The following is a 27,483-nucleotide window of genomic DNA, read 5'->3' on the forward strand; positions in this document are numbered from 1 at the left end:
ATACGTATTAGTCTACATATTTTTTGTAAAAAAAAAAAAAATCGCAATAAGCGTTTATTGATTGGTTTGCGCAAAAGTTATAGCGTTTACAAAATAGGGGGTAGTTTTATGGCATTTTTTACTAATATTTTTTTTTACTAGTAATGGCGGCGATCAGCGATTTTTTTTTCCGGTACTGCGACATTATGGCGGACACTTTTGACACATTTTTGGGACCATTGGCATTTTTATAGCGATCAGTGCTATAAAAATGCATTGATTACTATAAAAACGACACTGGCAGGGAAGGGGTTAACACTAGGGGGCGGGGAAGGGGTTAAGTATGTTCCCTGGGTGTGTTCTAACTGTAGGGGGGGTGGAATCACTAGGGGAAATGACTGATCGCTGTTCATACATTGTATGAACAGACAGTCAGGCATTTCTCCCCTGACAGGACCGGGAGCTGTGTTGTATGAACAGACGGTCAGGCATTTCTCCCCTGACAGGACCTGGAGCTGTGTGTTTACACACACAGCTCCCGGTCCCCGCTCTGTAACGAGCGATCGCGGGTGCCCAGCGGTGATCCCGACTGCTGGGCACGCGTGCGGGAGTCAGGAGCGAGTGGGGGCCGACGTTATACGACGTGCTCTCGCGCAGGATAGCCGACCTGCCGCCGTAGAACTGTGGCGGCTGGTCGGCATGTAGTTAAAGTGGAACTTCAGTATTGTTTTTCAGCTTTCTATCTATAAAATGTTTTGCCCTTGTTGTTTTAACTTTGGATAGTAAAACATTTTTTTTCTGCCAGTAAATACCTTATACAGCCCACTTCCTGTTTCTTGTCTGATAAAAAGCCTAGGCTTATGACATCATGCACAGGTCTCTCTGTCACTCTCGTGAGAGAGTGCCAGGAAGGGAGGGGGGGTGAGTTATAAGATGGACAATGAGAGCTACAGAGCTGGAGGTGTGCCTCTGTGTGTCTGTGTAAATCCAGGAAGTGAACAGACAGCAGCTTCAGCTGCCCACAGTTAAAATGGATGCAGCCAGACTTAGTGGAGTTAGATTTCTGCAGCATATTTGGCAAGAACAGAATCACAGTATATATAAAATAATATGCAAAGTAATTGGAGGGAAGCTTCAGAATGGCAAAGATACTTTTATTACAAATTTAAGTGAGCAGACTGCAGTTCCTCTTTAAAGACTAAACTTTTTTTCTGACACTTGTTGCTTAGAAGTTAAAATCATTATATAAAGAGACCCTAGGAATAAAATGGTTGTTGTTGCAATATTTTAGGTCACACTGTATTTGCGCAGCGGTCTTGCAATTTTTTGGGAAAAATACACATCAATTAATAATAAAAAAAACTAAACAGTAAAGTTTGTCCAATCTTTTTGTATAATGTGAAAGATGATGTTGCGCCACGAGAATCCTGATCTTTATTCTAAGCAAAAAAAATAGCGATTCTCATTTTAGCCAGAATTGTGCAGCTCTAAGGTCATTTGTGGACCTACTAACACTAGCTGATTTTTTACAAGGGGAGGAAAGCAAAAAGTATAATTGAAGCTTGCATTTTACTGCAAGGTCTTTTTTTTGTTATTGTTTTCAGTCCCTGATTCAGAGTAGGATTATGTAGACTAGGAGTTCTGACATCACTGACTGCATACTTAAGCCTTGTACACACGATGAGGAAATCGGACCAATGAAATGATGTAATGTGTTGCATTGTAATGTATTCTTTAATCTCTGCGCATATGTGGTCTTGGTCTTCTGATTTATTTTGGGCAAATACAGTATGATTAAACGAAAATCGTTCGTTTTGGTATTGTACGTTTTCGTGTTTGTCCCTTCGAATAATTACTCATGAACTGTCATGATCAGCTCTTGAAAAGCTGTGTACTAACAATCAGATTATCGTACGAACACTTCGAAATCTGTATTTTCCGTCCTATTTTCTGATCGTGTGTACTAGGAATTACATGTTTTTGTATGAAAGAGCTCAACACTGCAGAAGTTTATCTCTTATTTGTAACTATACCAGGAAAACCATCCCACTCTGCATTCAGAAAGTACACAATGGACATAGGGAGCTGGCGTAATCTGAGTAGGCTTCAATACAAATGGCGGTAGGTAGGCTGAATGTGTAGGTGATATACAGATTTATAATCTAGACATATATTTGCTAAATCGAATCATATACCGTATATACTCGAGTGTAAGCCGAGGACCTAATTTTACCACAAATAAACTAGGAAACGTATTGACTCGAGTATAAGCCAAGGGTGAGAATGCAGCAGCTACTATAAGCGGAAATACGGGTCAACAATGCCCATTTGCAGCCTGACCTCACTGTGCCCATTTGCAGCCTGACCTTACTGTGCCCATTGCAGCCTGACCTCACTGTGCCCATTGCAGCCTGACCTCACTGTGCCTATTGCAGCCTGACCTCACTGTGCCCATTGCAGCCTGACCTCACTGTGCCCATTGCAGCCTGACCTCACTGTGCCCATTGCAGCCTGACCTCACTGTGCCCATTGCAGCCTGACCTCACTGTGCCCATTGCAGAATCCGATCTGTGTACCTGAGTCTGTGACATAGACGGCGGCTGTGCAGTTTTAAAAAATCACCCTCCTCCTTGTGCTGTTTCGTGATAGGCGGAACACTCGGTTTCCCAGCAAACACTGTGTTCAGTGTTCCGCCTATCACGATTGCCCTCTCGTTCATTATAGACGAGAGGGCGATCGTGATAGGCTGAACACAGTGTTTGCTGGGAAACCGAGTGTTCCGCCTATCACGGAACAGCACAAGGAGCTCAAGTTTTTAAAACTGCACGGCCGCCGTCTATGTCAGACTCGGGTACACAGATCGGATTCTGCAATGGGCAATGTGAGGTCAGGCGGCAATGGACTTGCAGGTACTGACTCGAGTATAAGCTGAGGGGGTAATTTTCAGCCCAAAAAAAGGGCTGAAAAACTTGGCTTATACTCGAGTATATACAGTAAATAAAAAATACGGAACAGAAAGCTTGTAAAATGCATCTGTTCCATCAACCACCTTCCATGTATCCTCAATAATTAATCAAATTGTGTACTCGCTAAAATAAAATTTTCTAAATTGGGCAAAACTTTTGGGAATTGTGGTGAATGTTGTTGAACGTTATGTTGAACGTTAAATATGTTGGCGTTATGTGGGCCTATAAGTAGGTTCTTTATTATGTTATTACTTCTAAGCTAAAAATATAGTTTTGTATGATGCATTTCTCCCACACACATGGAAGTGATTCTTGTATGTGTTGTCATTGCTTCTGTATGTTCAGGACCACTGTATATAACATTGGTGGACTCTAGGAGCAGAGGTCACGAGTGTAACCCATATCTTATTTTCTCAGGGTGGCAGAGCCTTGATGTCATGAAATATGTCTGGTTTTCTAATGTCAGTACAAATGGATACTAAAATGTTTTTTCTCCTACTTGATATTACATGAAGTCACTTTTAATGGATCTTGCTTTTACATTAAAGTCCATGTCTAGATTATTTCTTCCCTGCAGTACTTAAAATTACAATAAAAAAGTCTGTTTCGCTGCAGTACTCACTCTGGCTCCTTCCACCGCACACAGTGGGCCGTGATCCTGTGCCAGCCCTTAAGGATGACCCAGTTTTTATCGCTCTGCACCATTTGTTAATGATGCCATACATCAAGATTACTTTAGTGGGTTAAAGGGAGTATCTTATTGCTGCTGCATGTGTTAGGGCTCGTGCACACTGCAGCTCAAAAAAAAAATCAGGTTTTACAGGCATTTGAGCTTTTATTTCTCTGCCTAAAAGCTTTAAGAAGCTTGTGTTTTTTTGTGCTCTTTTGAACGTTTTTATTGAGGTTTTTTTAAGCACGGGTGTTTTTTTTTTCAAAAACCCTCCGCTTTCCTTTTTTGCGCCTTTACATGCTTTTTCACACGTTTTTGGGCACATAGGCATCTTTTCTGTTTGAAAGCTTCTCTCAAAAAATGTGAGTTGGGAAAGGGGGGGGGGGTTCTGCCTGTAAGAGCATATGCCTGTAAACTCCTGAAAAAGCCATAGTGTGCATGGACAAATTGGCTAACATGGAGGGGAGTCTCCAGGCAGAGAAAGTGAGAGTTCAAAAGCCTGTAGGAGCTGGTTCTTTAACCACTTCTTGTCCGTGCTATAGCCAAATCACTGCTACAGTGCGGACCCCAATTCCCGGGAGGATGTCAATAGACGTCCTCCCCTTTGCGCGCTCCTCGCGTGCCCTGAAATCACCTGAGTCACTGAGATTCGGGTGATCAAAGATCTGAGTAAGGGGCCGGTCCCAGCCCCTTACCATGTGATCAGCTGTCAGCCAATGACAGCTGATCACGTGATGTAAACAAAGCTTGGTAATCCTTTCCTCAAGCCGACAGCGTGAGGAGTAAGGATGACCTCCAGCGTGTTTGCATAGTACACGTGCAGAGCCCGTCAGGAAGTCTGTACGGCGCTGTGCTAATCACAGCCAGGGAGACATTTCCCGATGCTCGGCTGCAAAGATCGGGAAATGTCTCCCTGACTGTGATTAGCACAGCGCCGTGCAGACTTCCTGGCAGGCTCTGCACGTGTACTATGCGAACACGCTGGAGCTCATCATTAGTGAGGGAAAAAAAAGCCGATCACCGGCTTAGTTTGCAAGGGACATTGGTCCCTTACAGGTAGGAGGTACATCTGCCTCTATGTGCCAATCTAAACCCCCTGCCAGTGCCACCTGCCAATGCAACCTCCAGTGCCACCTATCAATGCCAACCACCATTGGTGCCAATCAGTGCCACCTAGCAGTGCCCATTATTGCCACCCATCAGTGCCCATCACTGCCAGCTATCAGTGCCACCTATTAGAGTCACTTCTCAGTGCCCACCAATGCCACCTATCAATTCCTATCAGTGCCCACCGGTGCCGCCTTATAGGTGCCCACCAGTGCCACCTTATCGGTGCCCATCAATGCAGCCCATCGGTGCCTATCAGTGCAGCCTCATCAGCGTACATCAATGAAGGAGAAAAATTACCTGTTTACAAAATGTTATAACAAAATGTAAAACAATATTATTATTTTTTTTATTCCTTTTCATTTTTTTGACCAAAAATAAAAACCGCAGAGGTGATACCACCAAAATAAAGCTCTATGTGTGGGAAGAAAATGATAAAAATTTAATTTGGGTACAGTGTTGTATGACTGCACAATTGTCATTCAAAGTGCATCAGCGCTGAAAGCTGAAAATTGGTCTGGGTAGGAGGGGGGTTTAAGTGCCCAGTAAGGAAGTGGTTAGGATGCAGATTGTTTAGAATTTATTTTCCTGAACAATCATTTTGGTTTCATTGGGAAAAGTCTGGTACCGGGAAGTTGTTCTGGATCCATAAACGTTTCCCCAAACCAGTTGTGTATGTTTTTGAAAGGATGATTTGTAAGAAAGGTCTTTTAGTTGGATGTTAAGTAGAGCTGCACGATTAATCGTGGAGAGAATCGCGATCTCGATTCTCCCCGCCCGCAATCTCCCCGCGGGATGACCCGCGATTCTTCTGTGTCACCGCTGGTTCCACGTAACCAGAGTGAAACACAAATGGAGCCGATATCGGAAACCGACGTCAGCAGCCTGCGCCGCTGGGTGGATGCCTGGGCTTCTCACAGTTCTGTAGTGTGTATCCATGCGCAGTGGTTGCTGGCGGTACTGCTTCTGATATATTAATCTTTCTCACAGTTCTGTACAACTGTGTGTATCCATGCGCCACCCAATGGTTGCTGGCGTTACTGCTTCTGATGTATAAAAGAGACAGGTGATATGTCTATAATGTTAAAGACCATATAACTCCTATGAAAAAAGCAGAATCAAAGTTTGATTCTGCTTTTTTTCATAGGAGTTATATGGTCTTTAACATTATAGACATATCACTGGTCTGTTTTTTATATATTCATATTTTCAGATAAATCACAGGTTTGTTTATTTATTTGGGGAACTTCTGACATTCAGTTTTTGAGAATCGTGAGAGAATCGTGATCTTTAGTCTAAGCAAAAGAATCGTGATTCTCATTTTGACCAGAATCGTGCAGCTCTAATGTTAAGTCACCATCACATATGTATGCATAGGCTTAGAAACACCATCTATCCTCTGATGGTTGCATGCTTCATTACCCTAGAATGGCAGTGGGCATTGGAGAATGGCCACTACCTTTTGGAGGCCGGAAGCTTTCACTTCCACATGGTATTCATAATAATGAGACATTCCCACTGATAATTTGGCTACTTTTGTTATATAATAGTTCTGAATGTGTTTTTCCACAGCACACATAGATTTTCTGGGGTCTTCAAATTTCTTCCAAATCATATTGGCTTTGAAATTTGTAAGTAGTGAAGAGAATGTCTTGTATGCATTACACACTAGTGATGATTCATACAGGAGTACATTTACGGACTAGGCAGTCCTTCTTCAGAGGTTAATTAAGTCAGATGGGTACAGGTTTTCTACAATGCAAGCAAATATGCAAATAGTTCAGTTTAGTATAGAGCAAATAATGTAGACAAACTTATCAACAATTACAAAAAAATCATTAAATACAGAATAAATCATGTGTATTGAGCCAATTGTGGAGACTACTTGCAAGGTAAAAACATCCAGATAAGGCGAGTCTGAGAAGGGAGATGGAGATTGGTGGTCAGTCCATCAAGGGAGGGCACAGGACAACCTACTCTGGGGTTTCACGAGATCAGGAAACTGTGGGTAACCAATGCTGCACTGCAAGGTGTCAGCTCACCTGCGGCCAGGTGACAGATACACACCGTTGGGGTCAGGAGTGCACTGCTAAGGTAGTGGACCCTATGGCTGACTGCTGCGGACAGAACACTGGGTGGCTAAGGAAGGCAGGTCCACTGGAGCACTAACGGGAATCCCACAGGGAGCTAGAGCCTAAGATTCCCCATGGTGCAGAGTCGAAGATCCAGCAGGTGTTCACCAGAGCCTCTTGTGGTGAGGATGGGCTGGGCTGCAACTGGATCCAGGTCGTGGCCCCCAGAGTTCCCCAGCTCACGCTCACAGTAGGCTATAGAGGATAGAGGGGAAGCAGCAGCTCAGGATACAAGAGAAGGTGAGGGGATAAGCCAAAGGTAGGGGCGACTAGCAGACAGGATAAACAAAGGACACGCCAAAGGTCAAGGTCTCAAGCAGACAGGGATAGTCGAGAACAAGCCAAGATCGGTAAAACAGAGACAGATGTAGCACACGCCAAGCAGGAACTCAAACGCACAATAGCTTAACAAACTCTGTTGATCCGCACGGCTGGCTTCAGTGCACAGGTAATATAGAGTTTCTCGATAGGGAATGGGATGGATCCATGCTAGAGAGATTACTTAAGCAGCCAGGTGGGAGTGACTGGCCTCTTAGGTGAACACATGGAGGAGGTAAGCTGACAGACAAACATTACTGCATATTTATGACACAAGGATTCAAAGCTGTGGCGCGTGTGGTGCCTGCTTGTACTGGGCCAGTATCACTGTTTCAAAACATGTGGAAGATTACAAAGAGTCAATATATGTGGTCTAAGTGCCTCAAGTGAGGCAAACATATGGACTAAGCATCAGTATGGCTGCATCTAACAGTGATATGTCCAAAATTATAAACAAATACCGTATTTATCGGCGTATACCGCACAGTTTTTTGCCCTGAAAATCAGGGCAAAATCGTTGGTGCGCGATATACGCCGATACCCGTTTTCCTGCGCCGAGTTTGAACACTGTGCCGGCATATACCGAGCGCAGTACACTCGTGTATAGTCGGGCAGGCTTGGCTCCTCTCGTGCTCACGTTTTGGACGTACAGGATGACACGAGTGTACTGCGCTCGGTATATGCCGGTGCAGTATTCAAACTCGGCGCGGGAAAGCGTGGATCGAGCGGGGAGGACGCCGCAGAAGGACGCCGGACCCGATGAAGAGGACACCCGAAGCCGCAGACGGACGCCGGAACCGACGAGGCCGCTGATGGACGCCGCGCAAGACACCAAAACTGTAAGTACTAAAATGTTTTTTTACAGGAATGTCGGGTCCACTTTAGGGGTGCACGCTATACGCCGGAGCGCGCAATACCCCGATAAATACGGTAGTCAGCATACCTTTTGGTACTAGGTGTCTGAAATTGTGGTGCTTTTCCCCACTCACTTCCTCCGCATATCTAGGGAGGGCCGGTATAAAAATGGCATGTGTCAAGGCATTAGCAATCGTGGATTGCGATGGCCATCAGCTGGTCCCAGTGTAGGGGAGAGCGATACGGCCAATGGCCGTTCGAATCCACCCTCAAGTCCCCTGGCGAGTTGACGTGCTAGGGTGTCTGAACTAAAAAATATATAATGTTTGGGGGTTCTAAGTACTTTTCTAGCAAAAAAAAAATGAAAAGTTTTCAAGTGTGAAAAATAGGCTCGGTTCTTAAGTGGTTAATATTGACAACTACTGCAGGTCACAACTGCAGTTTGTTTTGAACATGGTACGGGAAGCGGATTCCCGATCTGCGTTCCTGTGTGAACCAGCCTGTAGTGTTCTGATTTCCCTTCAACCAGAATCTGTTGTCCTCCACTTAAGAGTTTATATGGGTTTTTGCCAAAAACTGTTTGCAAAAGGGTACATTGAATACAGAAGTGAACCAGCAGGAAAACGTTACACCCAGGGGCAGACTGACAACTCATGGGGCCCCCGGGCAATAGAAGATTATGGGGCCCCTGGGCTTACAGATGCATGCCAGGAAAGTGCAGAGGCGGGGCAGCTAAAATCTCAGGATTTTCACATCAAAAGCATGTCGGTATCGGACATAAAAAGGACAGATGTAAAAAAAAACACACTTTTTTACATACTATTTCTGGTTTTATTGAGCCTGGCAACCCGGAGGAGGCCCCCTAGTGGCATGGGGCCCTCAGGCAGTGCCCGAATGGTCATTCCGCCCCTGGTTACACCCCAAGATCTCTGGATCTTTGATATAGCAGTGTGAGTGATACATATTAACTTACCTTACCCTGATCTATAAAACCTGGAGATCTTCTATAAATCGTTTCTATTTCTTATTGTATTTCTCTTCAGTTATCCGACACTGAAACTGGAGTATGTAAGAAGGATCTAACCTGTAGAAAAAAAAATCACTGCTCTGTTAAATATGTATTGATCCCTACATGGATTGCACCTCAAAGTTCTATACTTGAAATGTTTTATAGAACTGAAAGAACTGGTCCTGTGTGTAGATTTGCCTGTTTATCTCTATATTATATTGTGACCAAAAAGGACAAACTGACTTTTTTAATAAAGATATCAGCACAGCATTAGTTATAACATTATTAGCAGAGATGTAATTGTAAAGCAGTAGCTTACAGTATATGCCAATCAGAGCATTCTTCAAGAGCTGGCTTGTGTGTATTGGAGATAAATACAGGCTGGCCGTTTAAGAACTGCGACAATTTTCAATCTTGAACCTTGATTAAAAGTTCAGGTTTTATCAAGATGCAAGTTAAAGTAACAGAAATAGATATGTAATCAGACAGACATTGTGCTAAAAACCTCTGGGCATACCTCCACTTTCCTGTTTCTGCAGGGTGTCTATTATGATTGCAGCCCAATAGGCACCAGAGTTAGTGGCCTCTGTAATTAGCTTTTAATAACAGAACTGGGTTGGCACGCTCCTGTTCCTTGTCAACAATACAAGGCTGTGTAAGGACACTTGTTCACTTGTTGCTCTTAAACAGTTACGCCATCCGAGATTGTGAAGGTAGGAAGCCATCTTTTACTGAAGGGAAAAATATATTTGAAAGCATTTGAAAACAAAAGTCAGTCACAAATCGTAACACGTTGAACTATGAAGAAATAAATCGGTATGAGATGCCATTTGGGCTTGAAAACAATATTATGCCACTTGAGTGTGGTTCAGTTATTCAACACTGGGTTGTGTTCTAAACACAAACAAAACTATATTAAGATTAGTGCTTTATTAACCACTTCAGCCCTAGAAGATTTGGCTGCTCAATGACCAGGCCATTTTTTACGATACGTCACTGCGTCGCTTTAACTGACAATTGCGTGGTTGTGCGACATTGTACACAAACAAAATTGACCTTTCCCCCACAAATAGAGCTTTCTTTTGGTGGTATCTGATCATCTCTAGGTTTATGTTTTGCTCTATAAACAAAAAAAGAGCGACAATTTTGAAAACACAATATTTTGTAATTTTTGATATAATATCCCAAATTTCTTTTAAAAGTTTAGGCAGATATGTATAGTACATATTTTTGGTAATAAAAATCGCAATAAGCGTATATTAGATTTAGCGAAAGTTATAGGGCCAGATTCAGGTAGAATCGCCCTACGCTGCGGCGGCGTAACGTATTACATTTACGTTACACCGCCGCAAGTTTTCAGCGTAAGTGCTTGATTCTCAAAGCACTTGCCTGTAAACTTGCGGCGGCGTAGCGTAAATCCGCCCCGCGCAAGCCAGCCTTATTCAAATGGGGCGGGGACCATTAAATTAGGCGCGTTCCCGCGCCGAACGTACTGCGCATGCTCCGTCCCTAAAATTTCCCGACGTGCATTGCGCTAAATGACGTCACAAGGACGTCATTGGTTTCGACGTTAACGTAAATGGCGTCCAGCGCCATTCACGGACGACTTGCGCAAACAATGTGAAATTTCAAATTTAGACGCGGAAACGACGGCCATACTTAACATTGGCTAGACCACCTAGAGGGCAGGTTTAGTTTTACGCCGCATATCTCTACGGAAATGATGTAAATTTACAGGCAAAGCGTACGTTCGTGAATCGGCGTAACTAGTAATTTGCATATTCTACGCCGACCGCAATGGAATCGCCACCTAGCGGCCGGCCTACAATTGCAGCCTAAGATCCGACGGTGTAAGTCACTTACACCTGTCGGATCTTAGGGATATCTATGCGTAACCTGATTCTATGACTCAGGCACATAGATACGACAATCGTATCACAGAGATACGATGGCGTATCAGGAGATACGCCGTCGTATCTCTTTTATGAATCTGGCCCATAGCGTCTACAAAATAGGGGAAAGATTTATGGCATTTTTATTACTATTTTTTTTTTTTTACTAGAAATGGCGGCGATCCGTGCTATAAAAATGCACTAATTTACTGTGTAAATGTCACTGGCAGGAAAGGGGTTATTACTAGTGGGCAATCAAGGGGTTAATTGTGTGTCCTAGGGAGTGATTTTAACTGGGGGGGATGGGACTGCCTGAGTGAGGAGAGCGATTGTTGTTCATACTTAGTATGAACAACAGATTGCTCTCCTCATCCCTGACAGCATGGAGAGCTGTCTGATTACATTGACAGATCTCTGTTCTGTCTCTGTGTGGATCGATCGTGGGTGCACGGTGGTCATCGCGACCGCCAAGCAGGGCATTGGCTCCGGTGCCACAGGCGCATGTGCACGCCCCTTAGTGGTGAAAAGGCGAACTAACGTAAAGTCCCAGGGGAGCCGACCTTCCGCAGTGAAACTGCTGGGGCTGATCAGGAAGGTGTTGTAAACATACAAATGAGTATCTCAGCTATGAAGCATTTACCCTACTAAAATAAAAAGTTGTTTCCATATGTTGGTGGCGATTAGGGGCGTATCTACCACAAGGCAAACAAGGCAATTGCCTTGGGGGGAGCATTTTTCAGGGGGGTTGTGCCACCCCCAGGCAGAAGCTACTTGATCAGCATTTATCCCAGCATTGGTCTCTGCTGGAGGAGCTTAGGTCAGTCAGCAAACATTGTTTCTCCCCTTCAGAAGAGACCATGTGGCCCATGCTTAGAATTGTTAGTGAAATTTATACCTCAGCGTTGGTTATGCAAGCCCTTGATAAGTCTTTAGTGTTCCCTGGAGGGCCCTAATACCTGGGTCACTCTTTTATGCACATTTCAACATCAGGAAGTGCTAAAGCATTGCCTGATCAGACCAGCCTCAGCCAAGCAGAGAATACTTAGTCGCTGCAAATATGTGCAGACACCTTTTGGATATCTACACTTCATATCAGTAGATTTTAGAATTTTGAAGTGATAGTCCATTTATGCACAGACCCATTGCCTTTAAGAATACAGCTCTGGACATATGGAAGCATATCTGTGCTAAACCTAAATAACGTAAACCAAAAGGTTTTTTGCAAGTACCTAGAGTTGTCTGAACATACCTTGATAAATTATGAGAACTAGAGGGTCCCAACACATGGAGCACTCTGTTATGCTAATTCTCCCACAACATAACAGAAACCGCCCAAAAAATGCAAAACACAGCAAAAACGCATTTGAAAACATAAACCGTACTGGGAAAATGTGTCAAAAGGCACTTAAAGTGGTTGTTACCCTTACATTTACATAGAAGAGTAGCTGTGATGCACAGAGATGAAACTGAAATTACACATTGCAGATCTCAGTGAGGAGAGCCCTGAGAGCTGATTTGGGGGGGAAGGGGGTACACCCCCCTATTCACACAGGAACAGAGCTGAGGTTGTCAGTCACAGGCTGTGTGCTGGAGATCACTCCTCTGTCACCTTTTTTCCATTTGGTGTCAGGAAAACTAGTCAGAAGTGACTCATGCAGATAGCAGGGGAACAGGGCAGCAGACAGATAGTCACTTAGTGCTCTGGATTGAGACAATTGCACACTATAGAGGGATAAGCTTTGTTTATATTTCATATCTGAGGTTTACAACTACTTTAGAAGGCGAAATGATTACAATGATAGACTGTATATGTACAACTATATCAAAAGTGACTTTGTTAAATGTAGTAAACTGTTTAAGCTCCCTAAAGAGGACAATACAGTCATGTATTGAGGTTAGAGGAAAGGGGGTCTAACTGTAGATTGCAAAAAGGGATCTTTACTGTTAGAGTAGTTAAAATGTGTAACGCTCTTTCTCAGGAAGTGGTACTAGCTGAGAGGGTTTGATAACTTCTAGACGTCTTCCTCAGGAAGCAAACTTGTAAACTATGTAACTTTCCTGTTGAATGCACCTGTAAACACTGCCTTGTTCCTGATTGTCCCCCAATGTCTGGTGTTCACCTGGGTCCATGTTGACCTACAGGACTCGTATGTGACTTAGAGGTCAGCAGTATGGAGCAGTGAGAGCTGCTGGGGACCCAGGAGATCGATACTTTCAGAAATGTAATCTTCTCATAATTCAGGGGACAATTATTTTTTTGAGAATTGAGTGGTTTTGGGCAGCATAGGCAGTCGGAAAGGCAATGGCTGCCCTCTTATGTGTCTTTTTTTTTACAAGTTTTATTTAAAGTGTTACTAAACCCAGTAATATAAAAAATAGTTCATCCGCCCTCCCACAGTATCCACAGCTTATAAATCTTCTTTTTACATAAAAATACTGCCACTATATACCTTCTTGGATGATCTATATACCACGATTACATAATAAACTGCAGTTTCTCCGTTGCTGAGAGTTTAGGTAGGAGGAGATTTCCACTACAGCCTGTATACACGCCCACATGTGCAATGTCAATATCATGTGACCTGGCTAGCTCTGAGAACAAGTAAATGTTCTCTCCAGCATAAAAGACACTGAGCATGTGCCGGTCGGCTACCCTGCCTGTGTTAGATGGCTTTTCCCAGATAGACAGTGCAGAGGGGGGGATTTGGGTGGGTCTGTGCATACAGGCTAAGGCAGCCTTTTTACACAATGCAGAGGATTAACCCCTTAAGTTCCACAGTTTGTATAACAATCATGCTATGCTGCATATACAGACTGATTTTACTGTTGTGGGTTTAGTAACACTTTAAAGCTAACCAATTTCATTTAACCTTGTAAAGTGACAAGACAAATTGTTAATTGCATTTTATGAGTTCCAATCTTCTGAGCCTAGAAATGATTTCATTTTGGTATGGACATTATCGTGCTGGTTTATCATTGCCAGTAATTTTGCATAGTGTCTGTATATAAGCATTCAATTTGCGTTGCATAGTAATAGCAGCAAGAAGAAAACGCTAATCAAGTAACCTGGGTCACAAGAAAAGATGTTTCTCATTAGGTAATCCCCATCATAAAAAGATTGTCATTTCTTTAAATACCATGTTCTGTGTTTTTTTTTTTTTTTTCCATCTCCTTTTTTTTTTTTTTTTTTTCTCTGTGAGTCTTATACATCCCGAGGACTGAGAGAAATGTAAATGAGTTGCATAGATTTGTTTTGGCACGTTACAGTTTCCGTGTGTTTAGCATTTAATGCTGTGCATTTAGTGTTATTATTAGGGGGTTAAGTAGGTTTTGGTTAATGGTTTTTGGGATAGGTCGAGGTTATTATCTATTGCTTTTGGGTGTGATAGTGGTTGGGACATTATGCACCCCAAACACTTAGTGCCAATTTTCAGAAGCAAGAAACACATAGATGTCTAAATATCAATGGAAACCACATTAAAGACAACACATTTAACACTGCACCTTTATTTACACACCGCTGTTATATTTGACTTCCGATTGTTCCATGCTGTCAGGAATGACAGATTTAAGAGAAACTTGGCAGAATCGATTGAAAGAAGACATGCTTCTCTTATCCCTAATATATAAGCGCAGCTTAACTCTAAAGGTTTCTCCTAGAAAGCTGTAAATTAGTGGGTTTAAGCAACTGTTGGAGAATGCTGCCAGATTTACAATGTGACCTGTGAGCGGGTGCTTATGCCTGAAAGACTGATTGTTCTGCTGGTTATCATCATTTTGGAGAAGTCCGATACTAATAAATACATTCTCCGGCAGCCAGCAGATAAAGAACACCAAGACAACAACTACAATCATCCTCATGGCCTTCTGCCTCCTTGGTCTTAGGTTTCGCTGTTTGTGAGCCCTTACCAAAACGCGAATGATTAATGAATAGCACAGGCCAATGATTACAAAGGGAATAATAAAGCCAAGTGTAATTTCCAACCACTGAATTGTCTTAACGTCTGCAAAGCAGAAATGCCTGTCGTCGGTGTGCTGCACTTGAACCGCTGTGAATGGCAACAAAGTGGCAGAGATGGAGACCATCCAGATGAGTCCACAACTTATCCTGGCATGCTCTTTAGTCCTAAAGATACTGGATTTCATGACTTTTGTCAGTGCAATATATCTGTCAAAGCTCATCCATGTGAGGAAGAAGATGCTGCTGTACATATTGATTTGAAGGAAAAGGGACATGAAAGTGCACAAGATGGTAATATCATAATATTTCTCGCTGAGGTTGAATACTTCAATGAGAGAGTCTGCCACAAGGATGAGATCAGCCACTGCCAAGTTGATGAAATACAAGTCTGGGATGGTCATCTTTTCTCGAAATCGGATGTTTACCACCAGGATCATAATATTTCCAATGAATCCAATTGGGAAAAGCAGAATAGTGTAAAGACAGGATAGGATGAGCCCAATAAAATAGTGCTTGTTCATATCCAATAGTCCATTTGCAGCCAGGCTTCCGTTGCTATAATGTGATATGTTCAACTCCATTAACGAGAAGTTCCAAGTGACTGATGGTACTTCGGTGCCATACTCATCCATCATGGGACTTTAATTAACGGAAAATATGTGCCATAAAATAAAATGAAAGCTGTGTTATTATCCATAGTGTGGTCAGCACAGAATACTGTCTTACTGTATAGCCATGGCCTTCTGGCAGCAGTCAATTACAGTAGATCATTTCACGGCTGCTGCCTCCTCCCTGGACCACATCTGAAGCTCGGTGTGTACATAAAAGCATGAGACCACTGCAAGGCACAGAACTCCCGTAAAGTCTTCTGGTTAGCTGCATTTTCATAAATTGACCAATGTACAGCTTGAGAGACTTGTATAAATAATATAGAGTATATGTTCTTAGAATTGCATGTTCTGTTCTTCAAAAGGCTGTGTGTTTTTCCTGCGAGTTGGTCTACTGAAAAAGACAAATGTATTTTTAGTTTACATTTTCCAATTACTAGACATATTTTTGCATTAATGGTTTACCCTTTGACCTTTTAATTTTATGAGATTGCGAACTTAGAGATAGGAAATATTATTTGGGTGAGCAAACCCTTGAATCATTGTGTTGCCACCTTTGATGTGTCCTGAGAGCTTTAGAGCCCAGCGATACATTTTTTAATCCTAGTACATTGCTATTTCATTTATTGGGATGTGGGCAACTATTCTGGTTAGTCATATGCGACCGCTGTTTCCTTGTGCCCAATTTACAGCCTCCAGTTCAAGTCTAGAGCACAGCATGCTACGTAGATTAGATGGAGTTTGGGTTTCACACATTTATTAACAATAAAAAAAATGTCCTTTTGAATTTCACAAGCTTTGTATAGCGGGTGACTCTCAATTGTGTCACTAACACCCACTGATTATCAGGAACAGTTGGCTGTGCAGCCTTTAGGTGTCGGCATTTTATCAAGACGGCATTCCGTTAATAAAATAAAAGTGTACCAAATAAAAGCCTTAACCACTTAAGTACCAGACTGTATTACCCCTTCATTATCCAGCAATTTTTCGATTCCATTGCTGCAATACTTTGACAATAATTTCGTCATGCAACACTACCCAATTGAATTTTATATTTTTTGGACAGATAAAGCTTTTTAATAGTAATTATTAGGCATCCATTTTTTGTTCCTTTTTCTTTTTTTATTCTACAGTACATGATTTCCCTACTTCCTGTTATAATAAAAATGACAGGACATTGCCAACCCGCCCTAAATAACCTCCTTTGTGGAAAGTAGACCCCCCAGTTGAATCCAATATTTTCCATAATATTTTTGAGAAATTAAGAAACATGCCAGTGTAAAGGGGGTGAAGGTGCACTAGATACAGCACATACAGATCATACACAGGAGAAGGAGTTGGTAAAGAGGTTAATTTATAGCTCACATACAGTGAGATAATGGAGATGGTTAATGTACAGGATAAGGGAGGTGAAGGGTTAATATACAGGTCACTTATGAGGCTGGAGTCCAGATGTGTTGGGTTGGAGTGAGGGGTTAAAAAGATACTTTTCATCTGCTGTTGTCATGATCAGTACAATGCTCAGGAACTTATGAATGACTAATTAATTAGTTCTTCTATACTGTTTACATGTTAACCACTTACCCCCCGGACCATATTGCTGCCCAAAGACCAGAGTACTTTTTGCGATTCGGGACTGCGTCGCTTTAACAGGCAATTGCGCGGTCGTGCGACGTGGCTCCCAAACAAAATTGGCGTCCTTTTTTTCCCACAAATAGAGCTTTCTTTTGGTGGTATTTGATCACCTCTGCGTTTTTTATTTTTTGCGCTATAAACAAAAATAGAACGACAATTTTGAAAAAAAATGAATATTTTTTACTTTTTGCTGTAATAAATATCCCCCAAAAATATATAAAAAAACATTTTTTTTCCTCAGTTTAGGCCGATACGTATTCTTCTACATATTTTTCGTAAAAAAAAAATCGCAATAAGCGTTTATTGATTGGTTTGCGCAAAAGTTATAGCGTTTACAAAATAGGGGGTATTTTTATGGCATTTTTATTAATATTTTTTTTTACTAGTGGCGGCGATCAGCGTTTTTTTTTCGGTATTGCGACATTATGGCGGACACTTCGGACATTTTTGACACATTTTTGGGACCATTGGCATTTTTATAGCGATCAGTGCTATAAAAATGCATTGGATTACTATAAAAATGCCACTGGCAGTGAAGGGGTTAACACTAGGGGGCGGGGAAGGGGTTAAGTATGCCTGGGTGTGTTCTTACTGTGGGGGGGGGGGGGGGTGGCCTCACTAGGGGAAACACTGATCCTCGGTTCATACATTGTATGAACCGAAGATCAGCATTTCCCCTGCTGACAGGAACGAGATCTGTGTGTTTACACACACAGCTCCCGTTCCCCGCTCTGTACCGAGCGATCGCGTGTGCCCGCGCGCGCCCCTAGTGGCGGCTAATAGACAGGACGTCATATTACGTGCTCTCGCCTAGGAGAGCCACCTTGTGGACGTATTTCGGCGGTGCGCGGTCGGCAAGTGGTTAAAAAAAAAAAAAAATCTTGCAAGTAGGTTTATTTTATTGCAGAAGAAATGTGTTGTCTGCAATAAAAAGCCTGAATTCTTAGTTTTCTTATCTAAAACTTTAGTCTGCTTCAAATTTCTGCTGTGTTGCCAATTCTGAGCCGCTACAGATATTTGACAAATCCAGATGTTTCAATACGTCTCGCTGAGTGCTCCATTTATGCCCACAGGCTTGTACGACCCGTAGTGTGATATCAGCTGGTGGGATGAACCACAACATACGGTGGCAATAGCGGGTAGTCGTATACCAGAAATTTCCCCCCTGGAAAGTGAAGTAGATAGCATTTAGTCTTAGGCCCCGTACTCACGACCAAACATGTCTGCTGAAACTGGTCCGCAGACCAGTTTCAGCAGACATGTTTGGCCGTGTGTTGGCCCGAGCGGACCATTTTCGGGCGGATCGGACAGGTTTCCAGCGGACAACTGTTTCCTGGCATTGCTTTAAAACAGTCCGCTGGAAACCTGTCCGCCCGGACATGTACGGTCGTCTGTACAGACCTACCGTACATGTCCTGCCGCCCGCCATCCCTCGCATGCGTCATTGTCGCGGCGACACCACGGACACGCCCTGCGTATTGTTTACGCGCGGACTTCTGTTCGATGGTGTGTATAGCCATCGAACAGAAGTCCCCAGGCAGTCCCCGGCCAGACATGTCCGATGGAAACGGTCTGCAGACCGTTTTCATCGGACATGTCCTGCCGTGAGTACAAGGCCTTACAGGTTAGGGTTGTTTTAGTTCCAAGTGACGGGATCACTTTAATGGTAAATCTGGTGCTGCTAATACACGCTAGTTTTACAACAAGGTGCTTTACCACCATCCCAAAATCAAGAGTATATCTCTTGTTTTGGGTCTTTTTGCTGGAGTTTATGACATATAAATGCAGTTCAATTTAGAGTGATTGTAAAGTCTTAAGATTTTTCACCCTAAAAACAAAAACAAACCTTTACAACCCCTTTAGTTCACCTCAAAAAAACATTTTGTGCAGTCACTATACACCACTGCATCACCCTAAGCGACTCAGGTTTTAACATTATGCCTCTTTTCTAACATACCTGTGATCACATCTTCCTCAAGTCTTCTTACTAGGACAGAGCAGCTGTTAGGGCCGGCACTCCCTAGTGCTACAGGAAGGAGCACTGCCCTTTTCCAGAGGGCTGCGCATGTGTAGAGTGGTCTCTATCTCTCACCTGTTACAACCTTCGAGCTAATCTAAGCTGACAGGAGAGAGAGTGCAAGTGCGGCCTTCTGGAATAGGATGGTGCTCTTTGCTGTATCATGGTCTGAAAATACATACCCAATGAGCAGCTCCATACCTTAAGATAGCTGTGATCAGCCACAGTGTTCAAAAGTGTAAACACTGGCTGTAATGAGCAGCCAGCACTCTCCTTTTTGTCAAACGCACAATTCAATTGTGAGGGGGAGAGCTGGCTGCTCATAGTAACCAGTGTTCCAGTTCAAGTGAATCTACCACTTGATCACAGTGCTGATTGCAGCCAGACTGCAGTTCTAGGGGAGCACTATGCACCGAGTGCAAAGTTCAGGGCTGCGCTACATCGAGTGCAGTGCACTACTTACAGAGTGTAGGGTTTAGCAGTGCGCTTCATACAGTGTGAAGAGATCAGGGGTGTGCTGTGTACCAAATGCAGGGTTCAGGGGTGTCGGCTACAAAACTGGGTGTGTGAACCACATGACCAGGCCTAGTTGGCCAGATTCGGCCCGTGAGCCTTGTGTTTGACAGTTTTCAGTACTGTGGTGGTTTACCAATTTCTCGATCATGCAATACTGTAGACTTTATATATTTCACACATACTAAATAATTTGCACTTATTTGTTTTTTCTTTTTTCCAAAGCACAATACATTTTAGCCTAAATTCCTGCAGAAAGATTGATACATTTTATGACCGTAAAGACAAAGATATTCTTTCAAACTTTTTGGTCTTTTTTTTATATAGTAAAAAATAAAAAATCCAGTGGCTTTTAAATCCCACCAAATCTTCTTAAAAAAAAGAAATATATATATATAAAAAAGATTTTGTGTACAGTGTTGCACGATCGAGTAATCGTTAAACCATCACAGCACTTAAAACTGTGGTGACAGGGTGGAAAATGCTGGAATTTAGTTGATTAAACATCCATTCGCGGATGCACGTTATCTCATTTAAGAATCCTTTCACATGCCAGTCTTCTTTCATCATTTATGTGCTTAAAGCAGATTTTCACCCTCCCACACCATATAAAAAAGAAAAAAAAAAACACCTCTGCTTACATGGTGGTAAATTTAGCACATTTAGATACCCACCCAACAGTCTCCAGTTGAGATCCTTTTCCCTTCTGCCAATGCTCAGTCCCATGCTGCCATGTTTTTCTGTGATGTCTTTTTTCTTATCAGCGCATCATTGATAGGCAAGCCGGCTAAACCCAGAACAGCCGGTGTGCCTATCATTGATGCGCTGATAGGCCCATCCTCTCCTTTCCTCTGCGGAAGGCTACATCTCCTGGGATATGTTATGTGCAAATCCCAGGAGACAAAGTGAGCACAGTGCACATCATTTGCCTAGGCGTATGACATGCAAGAGGCGGCAGAACCAAATATAAAGAAAATGGAAAGATAAAGCTTGCTAATCGTGTACAGGACCGGAGGAGGGGGTGGAGTGAAGGGATAATGTTTTTGAAGTTGTAGATCCATTTGAATCTGATCTATGTGGGAGAAATCACACACAAATTTAAGAACAGGGCTGCACAGTATATTTTTTCTATCATTTTAGAGACACTTTCCAGAAAAGGGCATTCTGACAGTGATTTTAAAGTTCATGGTTATAGATGAGATGAGATGCCCCCTCAGAGGAGAGGTGGGCACTGGATCTTTACATTGAAAAGGAAGCAACTGTGAGGGATCCACAAATTATCAGCATTGCACCCACAGTGTCTGAATAAAGATTATAACTTATGTAATCTGGAAATGGACTGTGCGAACACGCCGGAGCTCATCCCTAGCGGGCATCCATTGTTCGCTGTCCCTCCTCTACACTGACACCGACGCTGGGATCAGATCATGTGACTGGACTGATGTGCTCTTAGTTTAGGCAAGTATACACATCTTTCCTTTACAGGGCAGTTGGGTCTTAAAATGGGGGTGGGAGTATGTTTAAGTTTTTAGTTTTTGACCGAACTTCTATTTTAATTTTTGGGCTCTTAAAAATGGAAAAGGTTTGTGTCCCTCTCCCAACTCTCACAAATGAACCTGCAGCCCAGCCCTTCTCCTACCATGCTCAAAGCACCCAAAGCTTTTTTTGTTTTGAAACGGGCACATTTTTGTTGGTAAAGAATAAAACAAAAATGGATAATTCTGATTGCTGCTTTCAACTCAACATATTTGGATAAAGACCAGACAAATTATCGTTGTCAGGCAATGAAGTATAGAGATGTGTTCAGAAACCATCTGCTTGCTTATTGAAATGTATGCAGGAGGAGGATACTAAGGAAAGGCACAATTCACTATAATGTGGGTAAATGCATTGCCTTGTGGTGGTCGAGTATATTTTCTGTATCTTTACACAGCATGTAGTCACAATAAATGTCATATTACGATTTTTCCTGTAGTTATGTGTGGTTGGTTTCACCTCTCTTGTAATGATTCCATTCTGTTTTGTTGCTCTAGCTGAGATGCCTTGAGAACTGGACTTCTCATTCTTTTTTTTTTCATGTAAAATCAAATCTCTGTTTATTTACATTGGACAGGCTTCATCCCCTATGTTTTATACATTCCTAAAGACCAGAAAAACAAACTTTTTGTTTAATCTTTAGCCTGGATGTCCCCAAAGAACTGAATCATGGTTTGTTTAACCTGACCATAGACTTCAGACATGTAAATGCTGCACAACTATCTGTAGATTATTATTTTTTTTTAATTGACGTAATCATGCATGCTGCGATTGACCAAGCATGTATTTATCGGTGCAGGTGTGAGGAGGAGCACAAGCAGATACCCTGCCACTGCTTCGAAACAGCATCAGTTAGCCCAGCTATGGACAGTTCAAATCTTGGGCAGAACAGCAGGAACCGTCCGAGATTCGAGTCATGTTTGGGCAGGCTGAATGTACCAAGTTGATTGATCGACTAACTTGGGTACAACCAGCCTACCCCCCCACACTGGGAAAATACAATGTTTTGGCAGAAGGGATTCTCCCGTCTGTGTTGATGGGGGAATCGTGCAAATTTATTTTGGAAAGAAATTTGAACGGTCTATGGCCTGCCTTAGTTCGGAATTACAAAAGGGGCCCTCTATTCCCTCCTGTATTGATTTGTATTGTGACTGTACTGTCTTCCCTGATGTAAAGCGCTGCGCAAACTGTTGGCGCTATATAAATCCTGTATAATAATAATAATAATAATTATCATGGCTGGATACTGTTATTACTCAAGATTGGATAGCTTATGGCAGCCATTCATAACTAGGGGTTTTATCCAGAGGTTGCTAGGGGTAGCTGTGGCTGATTTACTTACCATCTAATGGTGCCTGGATAGTTTCAGGGACAAAACCAGCATCATGATACCAATGATGTATATCTCAAGAAATCACAATAGTCTTAATGGATATATTAAATATCACAATTCAAAACTCAAATGGAAATTCATAGAAAAGATCATGCAAAGTCTCAAAAGTAGTTTAACCAAATAAAGTAGCAGTGATCCAATCCGGCAGAAAAGATGTTGTGAATGCCCCACTCCACAATAATCACCGTGAGTGCTCTCCCCCTGTGAGTCTCACGTATACAGTATATGCTCCTCCACATTAGGGGTCGCCTGATTCATAGGTGCAGCCGATATTTACTTTTTTTGAAGTAATGGTTACAAACTTGCTTATGTTACTGATATTTCTTCAAGGGGTTCTACTGGGGTGATGCCTGCAGCGCCGTGCATCACCCCGGTACCGTTCTTTACAGCGGACAGATGGCCTTCTTGTAACAACCGATGCGGCTCAGCAGCCGCTTGGCTGTTATTACAATCATAGGATGCATTAAGGTGAAAAAACAGGAGGGTTTACAACCCCTTTTAAAGGGGTTGTAAAGGTTCGTTTTTTATTTTCTAAATGGGTTCCATTAAGCTAGTGCATTGTTGGTTCACTTACCTTTTCCTTGGATTTCCCTTCTAAATGTTTTTTTTTCTTTGTTTTCTTTGTCTGAATTTCTCACTTCCTGTTCCTCCTCAGTAAGGTGTTCAGTAAGCTGTTCTGGCTGACTATCCACCACTCGGATGATGGTGGAAAGCTTACTGAGGAGAAACAGGAAGTGAGAAATTCAGACAAAGACAAAAACATTTAGAAGGGAAATGGAAGGAAAAGGTAAGTGAACCAACAATGCACTAGCTTAAAGGAACCTATTTATTTTTTTATTTTTTTTTAAAGTGTATTTTGTGCGTGTACTCGAGAGAGGAGCCGGACTGCAGGAGTTGGGAGTAGGCAGGCCGGGAGGCAATCTGCCACCTTTCTCCATGCCCCGGGTGGCAATGAGTGCGTGAGGGGGTCCTCCCACACAACCCGCCCTACCTGCTCCGCTTTGAAGCCCAATGGGGCAGAGGGACTCCCTATAAGGGAGTGAGAGGAACTAGCCCACTCAACCAGCCCCGTTAGTCCTTCGCCTCTGTTTTTTTAGAGACCGCGTGGTCAAAGTGCGTGCATGTTAACCCAATTTCGAGTGCATGTAAGTGTGGTGGTTTTTGTGGGAGGGGGGTGGGCGTACTAAGCGCAGGCTTACCTCACATAGCACACCCACTGGGAGCCGGGCTGAGACCACCAAACTCAATTCACATGCCGCCGGGACCGGGATCCGAGCCCCTAGCTGCAGAGGTGAATGGCTTGTCAGCGCAGTGCCAATCGCGTTGAGCCACCGCAGCTCCCTAAAGGAACCTATTTAGAAAATAACAAACCTTTACAACCCCTTTAAGGGTTCACTGAGATCTAAAAAGGTCTATAGCAGTCCTCTGGTTCCAGTAGACATAAGACTTATCTAGTGCATCAGATGATCATTACATATATGGGAGCGCCTTTAGACACACATGCTTGTCTCAATGTAGAACGAATGATTTCATCTGTTGTTAGACACCCAGCCAGACACGCTTTTTCCACAGACTACCTCTTAAAGCGGAGGTTCAGCGGCCGTTCCTTTTTTTTTTTTTTTTACAACCATGCACTCAATAAAATAATCGCAATGTTACACTCACTGTTCTGGTGATTTATCTCCCCCGATGTCAGGTTTCCATAAAAAAAACAAAGTTATAAAAAAAGGTTACCGCCGGTTTCATCTTGCTTGTGGGCATGTGAAGCCCAAAAGCATTAACTTCCTGGTTCCACTGCTCGATCCCGCGCATGCTTAGTTGTAATGGCGCGGAGCGCTGTAAACTGAGCAGGTTGCCATCACAACGGGCGGAGGCGGCGGAAGTTGTGATAGCAACCAAAAATATACACAGGTCAGTACGGGGAGGGAGAGCAGACGATCTTGTGAGATTTTGCAGCGGCGATCCGCACTGACTCCTGGGAATGCTGACACTTAGCTCCCAGGAGATAGTGCGCTGCCAGGGAAAAGGAATGTACACACCTACTCCCGCGGGAGTAACGGACAGGAAGTTCCACAATGAAGACAAATTAGAAGATAAGTACAGCACTTACATTTTTTTTTTTTTTGTCATTTGTGCATCTATGCAATGCTCGGAAGGGAAAAGCATTTAGTCAGTAATTTGGGTGAAACTCCGCTTTAATGAGAATGTTTTTAACATACAATATTTGATGGTTTGCCAGCAGGAGCCTCTTCACCTATGTTTCATCTCATTGAGTTTTCTGAAGCTCATTATAGCTCTGCTTTGTTTATCCCAGGTCTTCAGTAAGATCGCCTGGGTGAATGAGGGGTTCCAGGTGTTGCATTGTTGCTAGAACTGTCTGAATGGGTCTGTGTGTACACAGCAAGACATGTACATCTCATCAGGTTAGGTGTTGACTTGTTATGGGCTGATATTTTTTGTGCATTCTTCATAATATCAGCTTTATGCAACTATTAGATGCACACTTTAAAAAAAAAAATTGTAACTGAACCTTTTGATTTATATTTTTTGAATTTATCAAGGAAAGTAATTTTAGAAGACCCCCTAAGCTGTGCACTGTAAATGTGTGTGTTTATATGTATGTATGTGTATATATAATATATAATGTATATGTGTTTTACTAATTGCAACATGGAAAGTCATTTTAGAAGATTTCTAAGCTGTGCACTATAAAGGTATATATACAGTGCCTTGCGAAAGTATTCGGCCCCTTTGAACTTTGCGACCTTTTGCCACATTTCAGGCTTCAAACATACTAAAACAACTAATTTTTTTGGAAGAATCAACAACAAGTGGGACACAATCATGAAGTGAAACGAAATTTATTGGATATTTCAAACTTTTTTAACAAATAAAAAACTGAAAAATTGGGCGTGCAAAATTATTCAGCCCCTTTACTTTCAGTGCAGTAAACTCTCTCCAGAAGTTCAGAGAGGATCTCTGAATGATCCAATGTTGACCTAAATGACTAATGATGATAAATAGAATCCACCTGTGTGTAATCAAGTCTCCGTATAAATGCACCTGCACTGTGATAGTCTCAGAGGTCCGTTTAAAGCGCAGAGAGCATCATGAAGAACAAGGAACACACCAGGCAGGTCCGAGATACTGTTGTGGAGAAGTTTAAAGCCAGATTTGGATACAAAAAGATTTCCCAAGCTTTAAACATCCCAAGGAGCACTGTGCAAGCGATAATATTGAAATGGAAGGAGTATCAGACCACTGCAAATCTACGAAGACCTGGCCGTCCCTCTAAACTTTCAGCTCATACAAGGAGTAGACTGATCAGAGATGCAGCCAAGAGGCCCATGATCACTCTGGATGAACTGCAGAGATCTACAGCTGAGGTGGGAGACTCTGTCCATAGGACAACAATCAGTCGTATACTGCACAAATCTGGCCTTTATGGAAGAGTGGCAAGATGAAAGCCATTTCTTAAAGATATCCATAAAAAGTGGCGTTTAAAGTTTGCCACAAGCCACCTGGGAGACACACCAAACATGTGGAAGAAGGTGCTCTGGTCAGATGAAACCAAAATCAAACTTTTTGGCAAAAATGCAAAACGTTATGTTTGGCGTAAAAGCAACACAGCTCATCACCCTGAACACACCATCCCCACTGTCAAACATGGTGGTGGCAGCATCCATGGTTTAGGCCTGCTTTTCTTCAGCAGGGACAGGGAAGATGGTTAAAATTGATGGGAAGATGGATGGAGCCAAATACAGGACCATTCTGGAAGAAAACCTGATGGAGTCTGAGACCTGAGACTGGGACGGAGATTTGTCTTCCAACAAGACAATGATTCAAAATATAAAGCAAAATCTACAATGGAATGGTTCACAAATAAACATATCCAGGTGTTAGAATGGCCAAGTCAAAGTCCAGACCTGAATCCAATCGAGAATCTGTGGAAAGAACTGAAAACTGCTGTTCACAAACGCTCTCCATCCAACCTCACTGAGCTCGAGCGGTTTTGCAAGGACGAATGGGCAAAAATTTCAGTCTTTCGATGTGAAAAACTGATAGAGTCATACCCCAAGCAACTTACAGCTGTAATCGCAGCAAAAGGTGGCGCTACAAAGTATTAACTTAAGGGGGCTGAATAATTTTGCGCGCCCAATTTTTCATTTTTTTATTTGTTAAAAAAGTTTAAAATATCCAATAAATTTCGTTCCACTTCATGATTGTGTCCCACTTGTTGTTGATTCTTCAAAAAAAAAATACAGTTTTATATCTTTATGCTTGAAGCCTGAAATGTGGCAAAAGGTCGCAAAATTCAAGGGGGCCGAATACTTTCGCAAGGCACTGTATGTTTTACTAATCGCACCATGCATAGTCATTTTAGAAGACCCCTACCTGTACTGACCCCACGTCACCCTTTTGCATCAGAACACATTAGTCTTGTCCCTAGTGTACCGTTTGAGATATGCTGACCATACACTAATATTTTTTTTTTAAATAAACGTTTATACAAATATTCCGTTGAGAAATCTCATTGGTTCAATCGATGACACGATGAAAAAAAGTTTGCTTTTAACTAGGGTTGTCCCGATACTAGTATCGGTATCGGGACCGATTACGAGTTTTTTCGGCGGTACTCAGACGCCGATACCCCGCCCCGATACATAAATAGAATACTTGCCGCCGCCGAACGCCGCCCGCCGCCGAACGCCGCCCGCCGCCACGAAACGCCGTAATCCTCCGCCATTCGCCGCATCCCCGCTGCCGCCGACTGTGTAATACGGGCGGGAACATTACAGCTTTGAATAGCTGTAATGATTCGCACCACGCATAGACACTCCCCCTCGCTCGGGTGAACTGTCCAATCCCGAGCGAGGGGGAGTGTCTATACG

The 27,483-nt window shown here is 42.8% G+C and overlaps 2 protein-coding genes across 5 annotated transcripts in view; one reads left to right on the top strand and one right to left on the bottom strand.

Annotated features, from left to right (window-relative positions):
* C6H7orf50 (chromosome 6 C7orf50 homolog) overlaps positions 1 to 27,483 on the top strand; it is a 430,899-nt gene that overhangs the window by 50,594 nt on the left and 352,822 nt on the right. The gene's annotated exons all lie outside the window — the stretch shown is intronic.
* The window catches only part of GPER1 (G protein-coupled estrogen receptor 1), a 33,144-nt gene continuing 20,080 nt past the window's right edge, over positions 14,420 to 27,483 (bottom strand). The window contains exon 2 of one of the 2 annotated variants that reach the window (XM_040356737.1): positions 14,420 to 15,888. In XM_040356737.1, coding sequence (XP_040212671.1) covers positions 14,439 to 15,524 — 1,086 coding nt within the window. In that variant the 5' untranslated portion in view covers positions 15,525 to 15,888 and the 3' untranslated portion in view covers positions 14,420 to 14,438. Of the gene's footprint in view, positions 15,892 to 27,483 lie in introns of both variants that reach the window. The other variant, XM_040356736.1, reaches the window with a different exon arrangement.

This window comes from Rana temporaria, chromosome 6, assembly GCF_905171775.1.
Source record: "Rana temporaria chromosome 6, aRanTem1.1, whole genome shotgun sequence".
NCBI classification, from domain to species: Eukaryota; Metazoa; Chordata; class Amphibia; order Anura; family Ranidae; genus Rana; species Rana temporaria.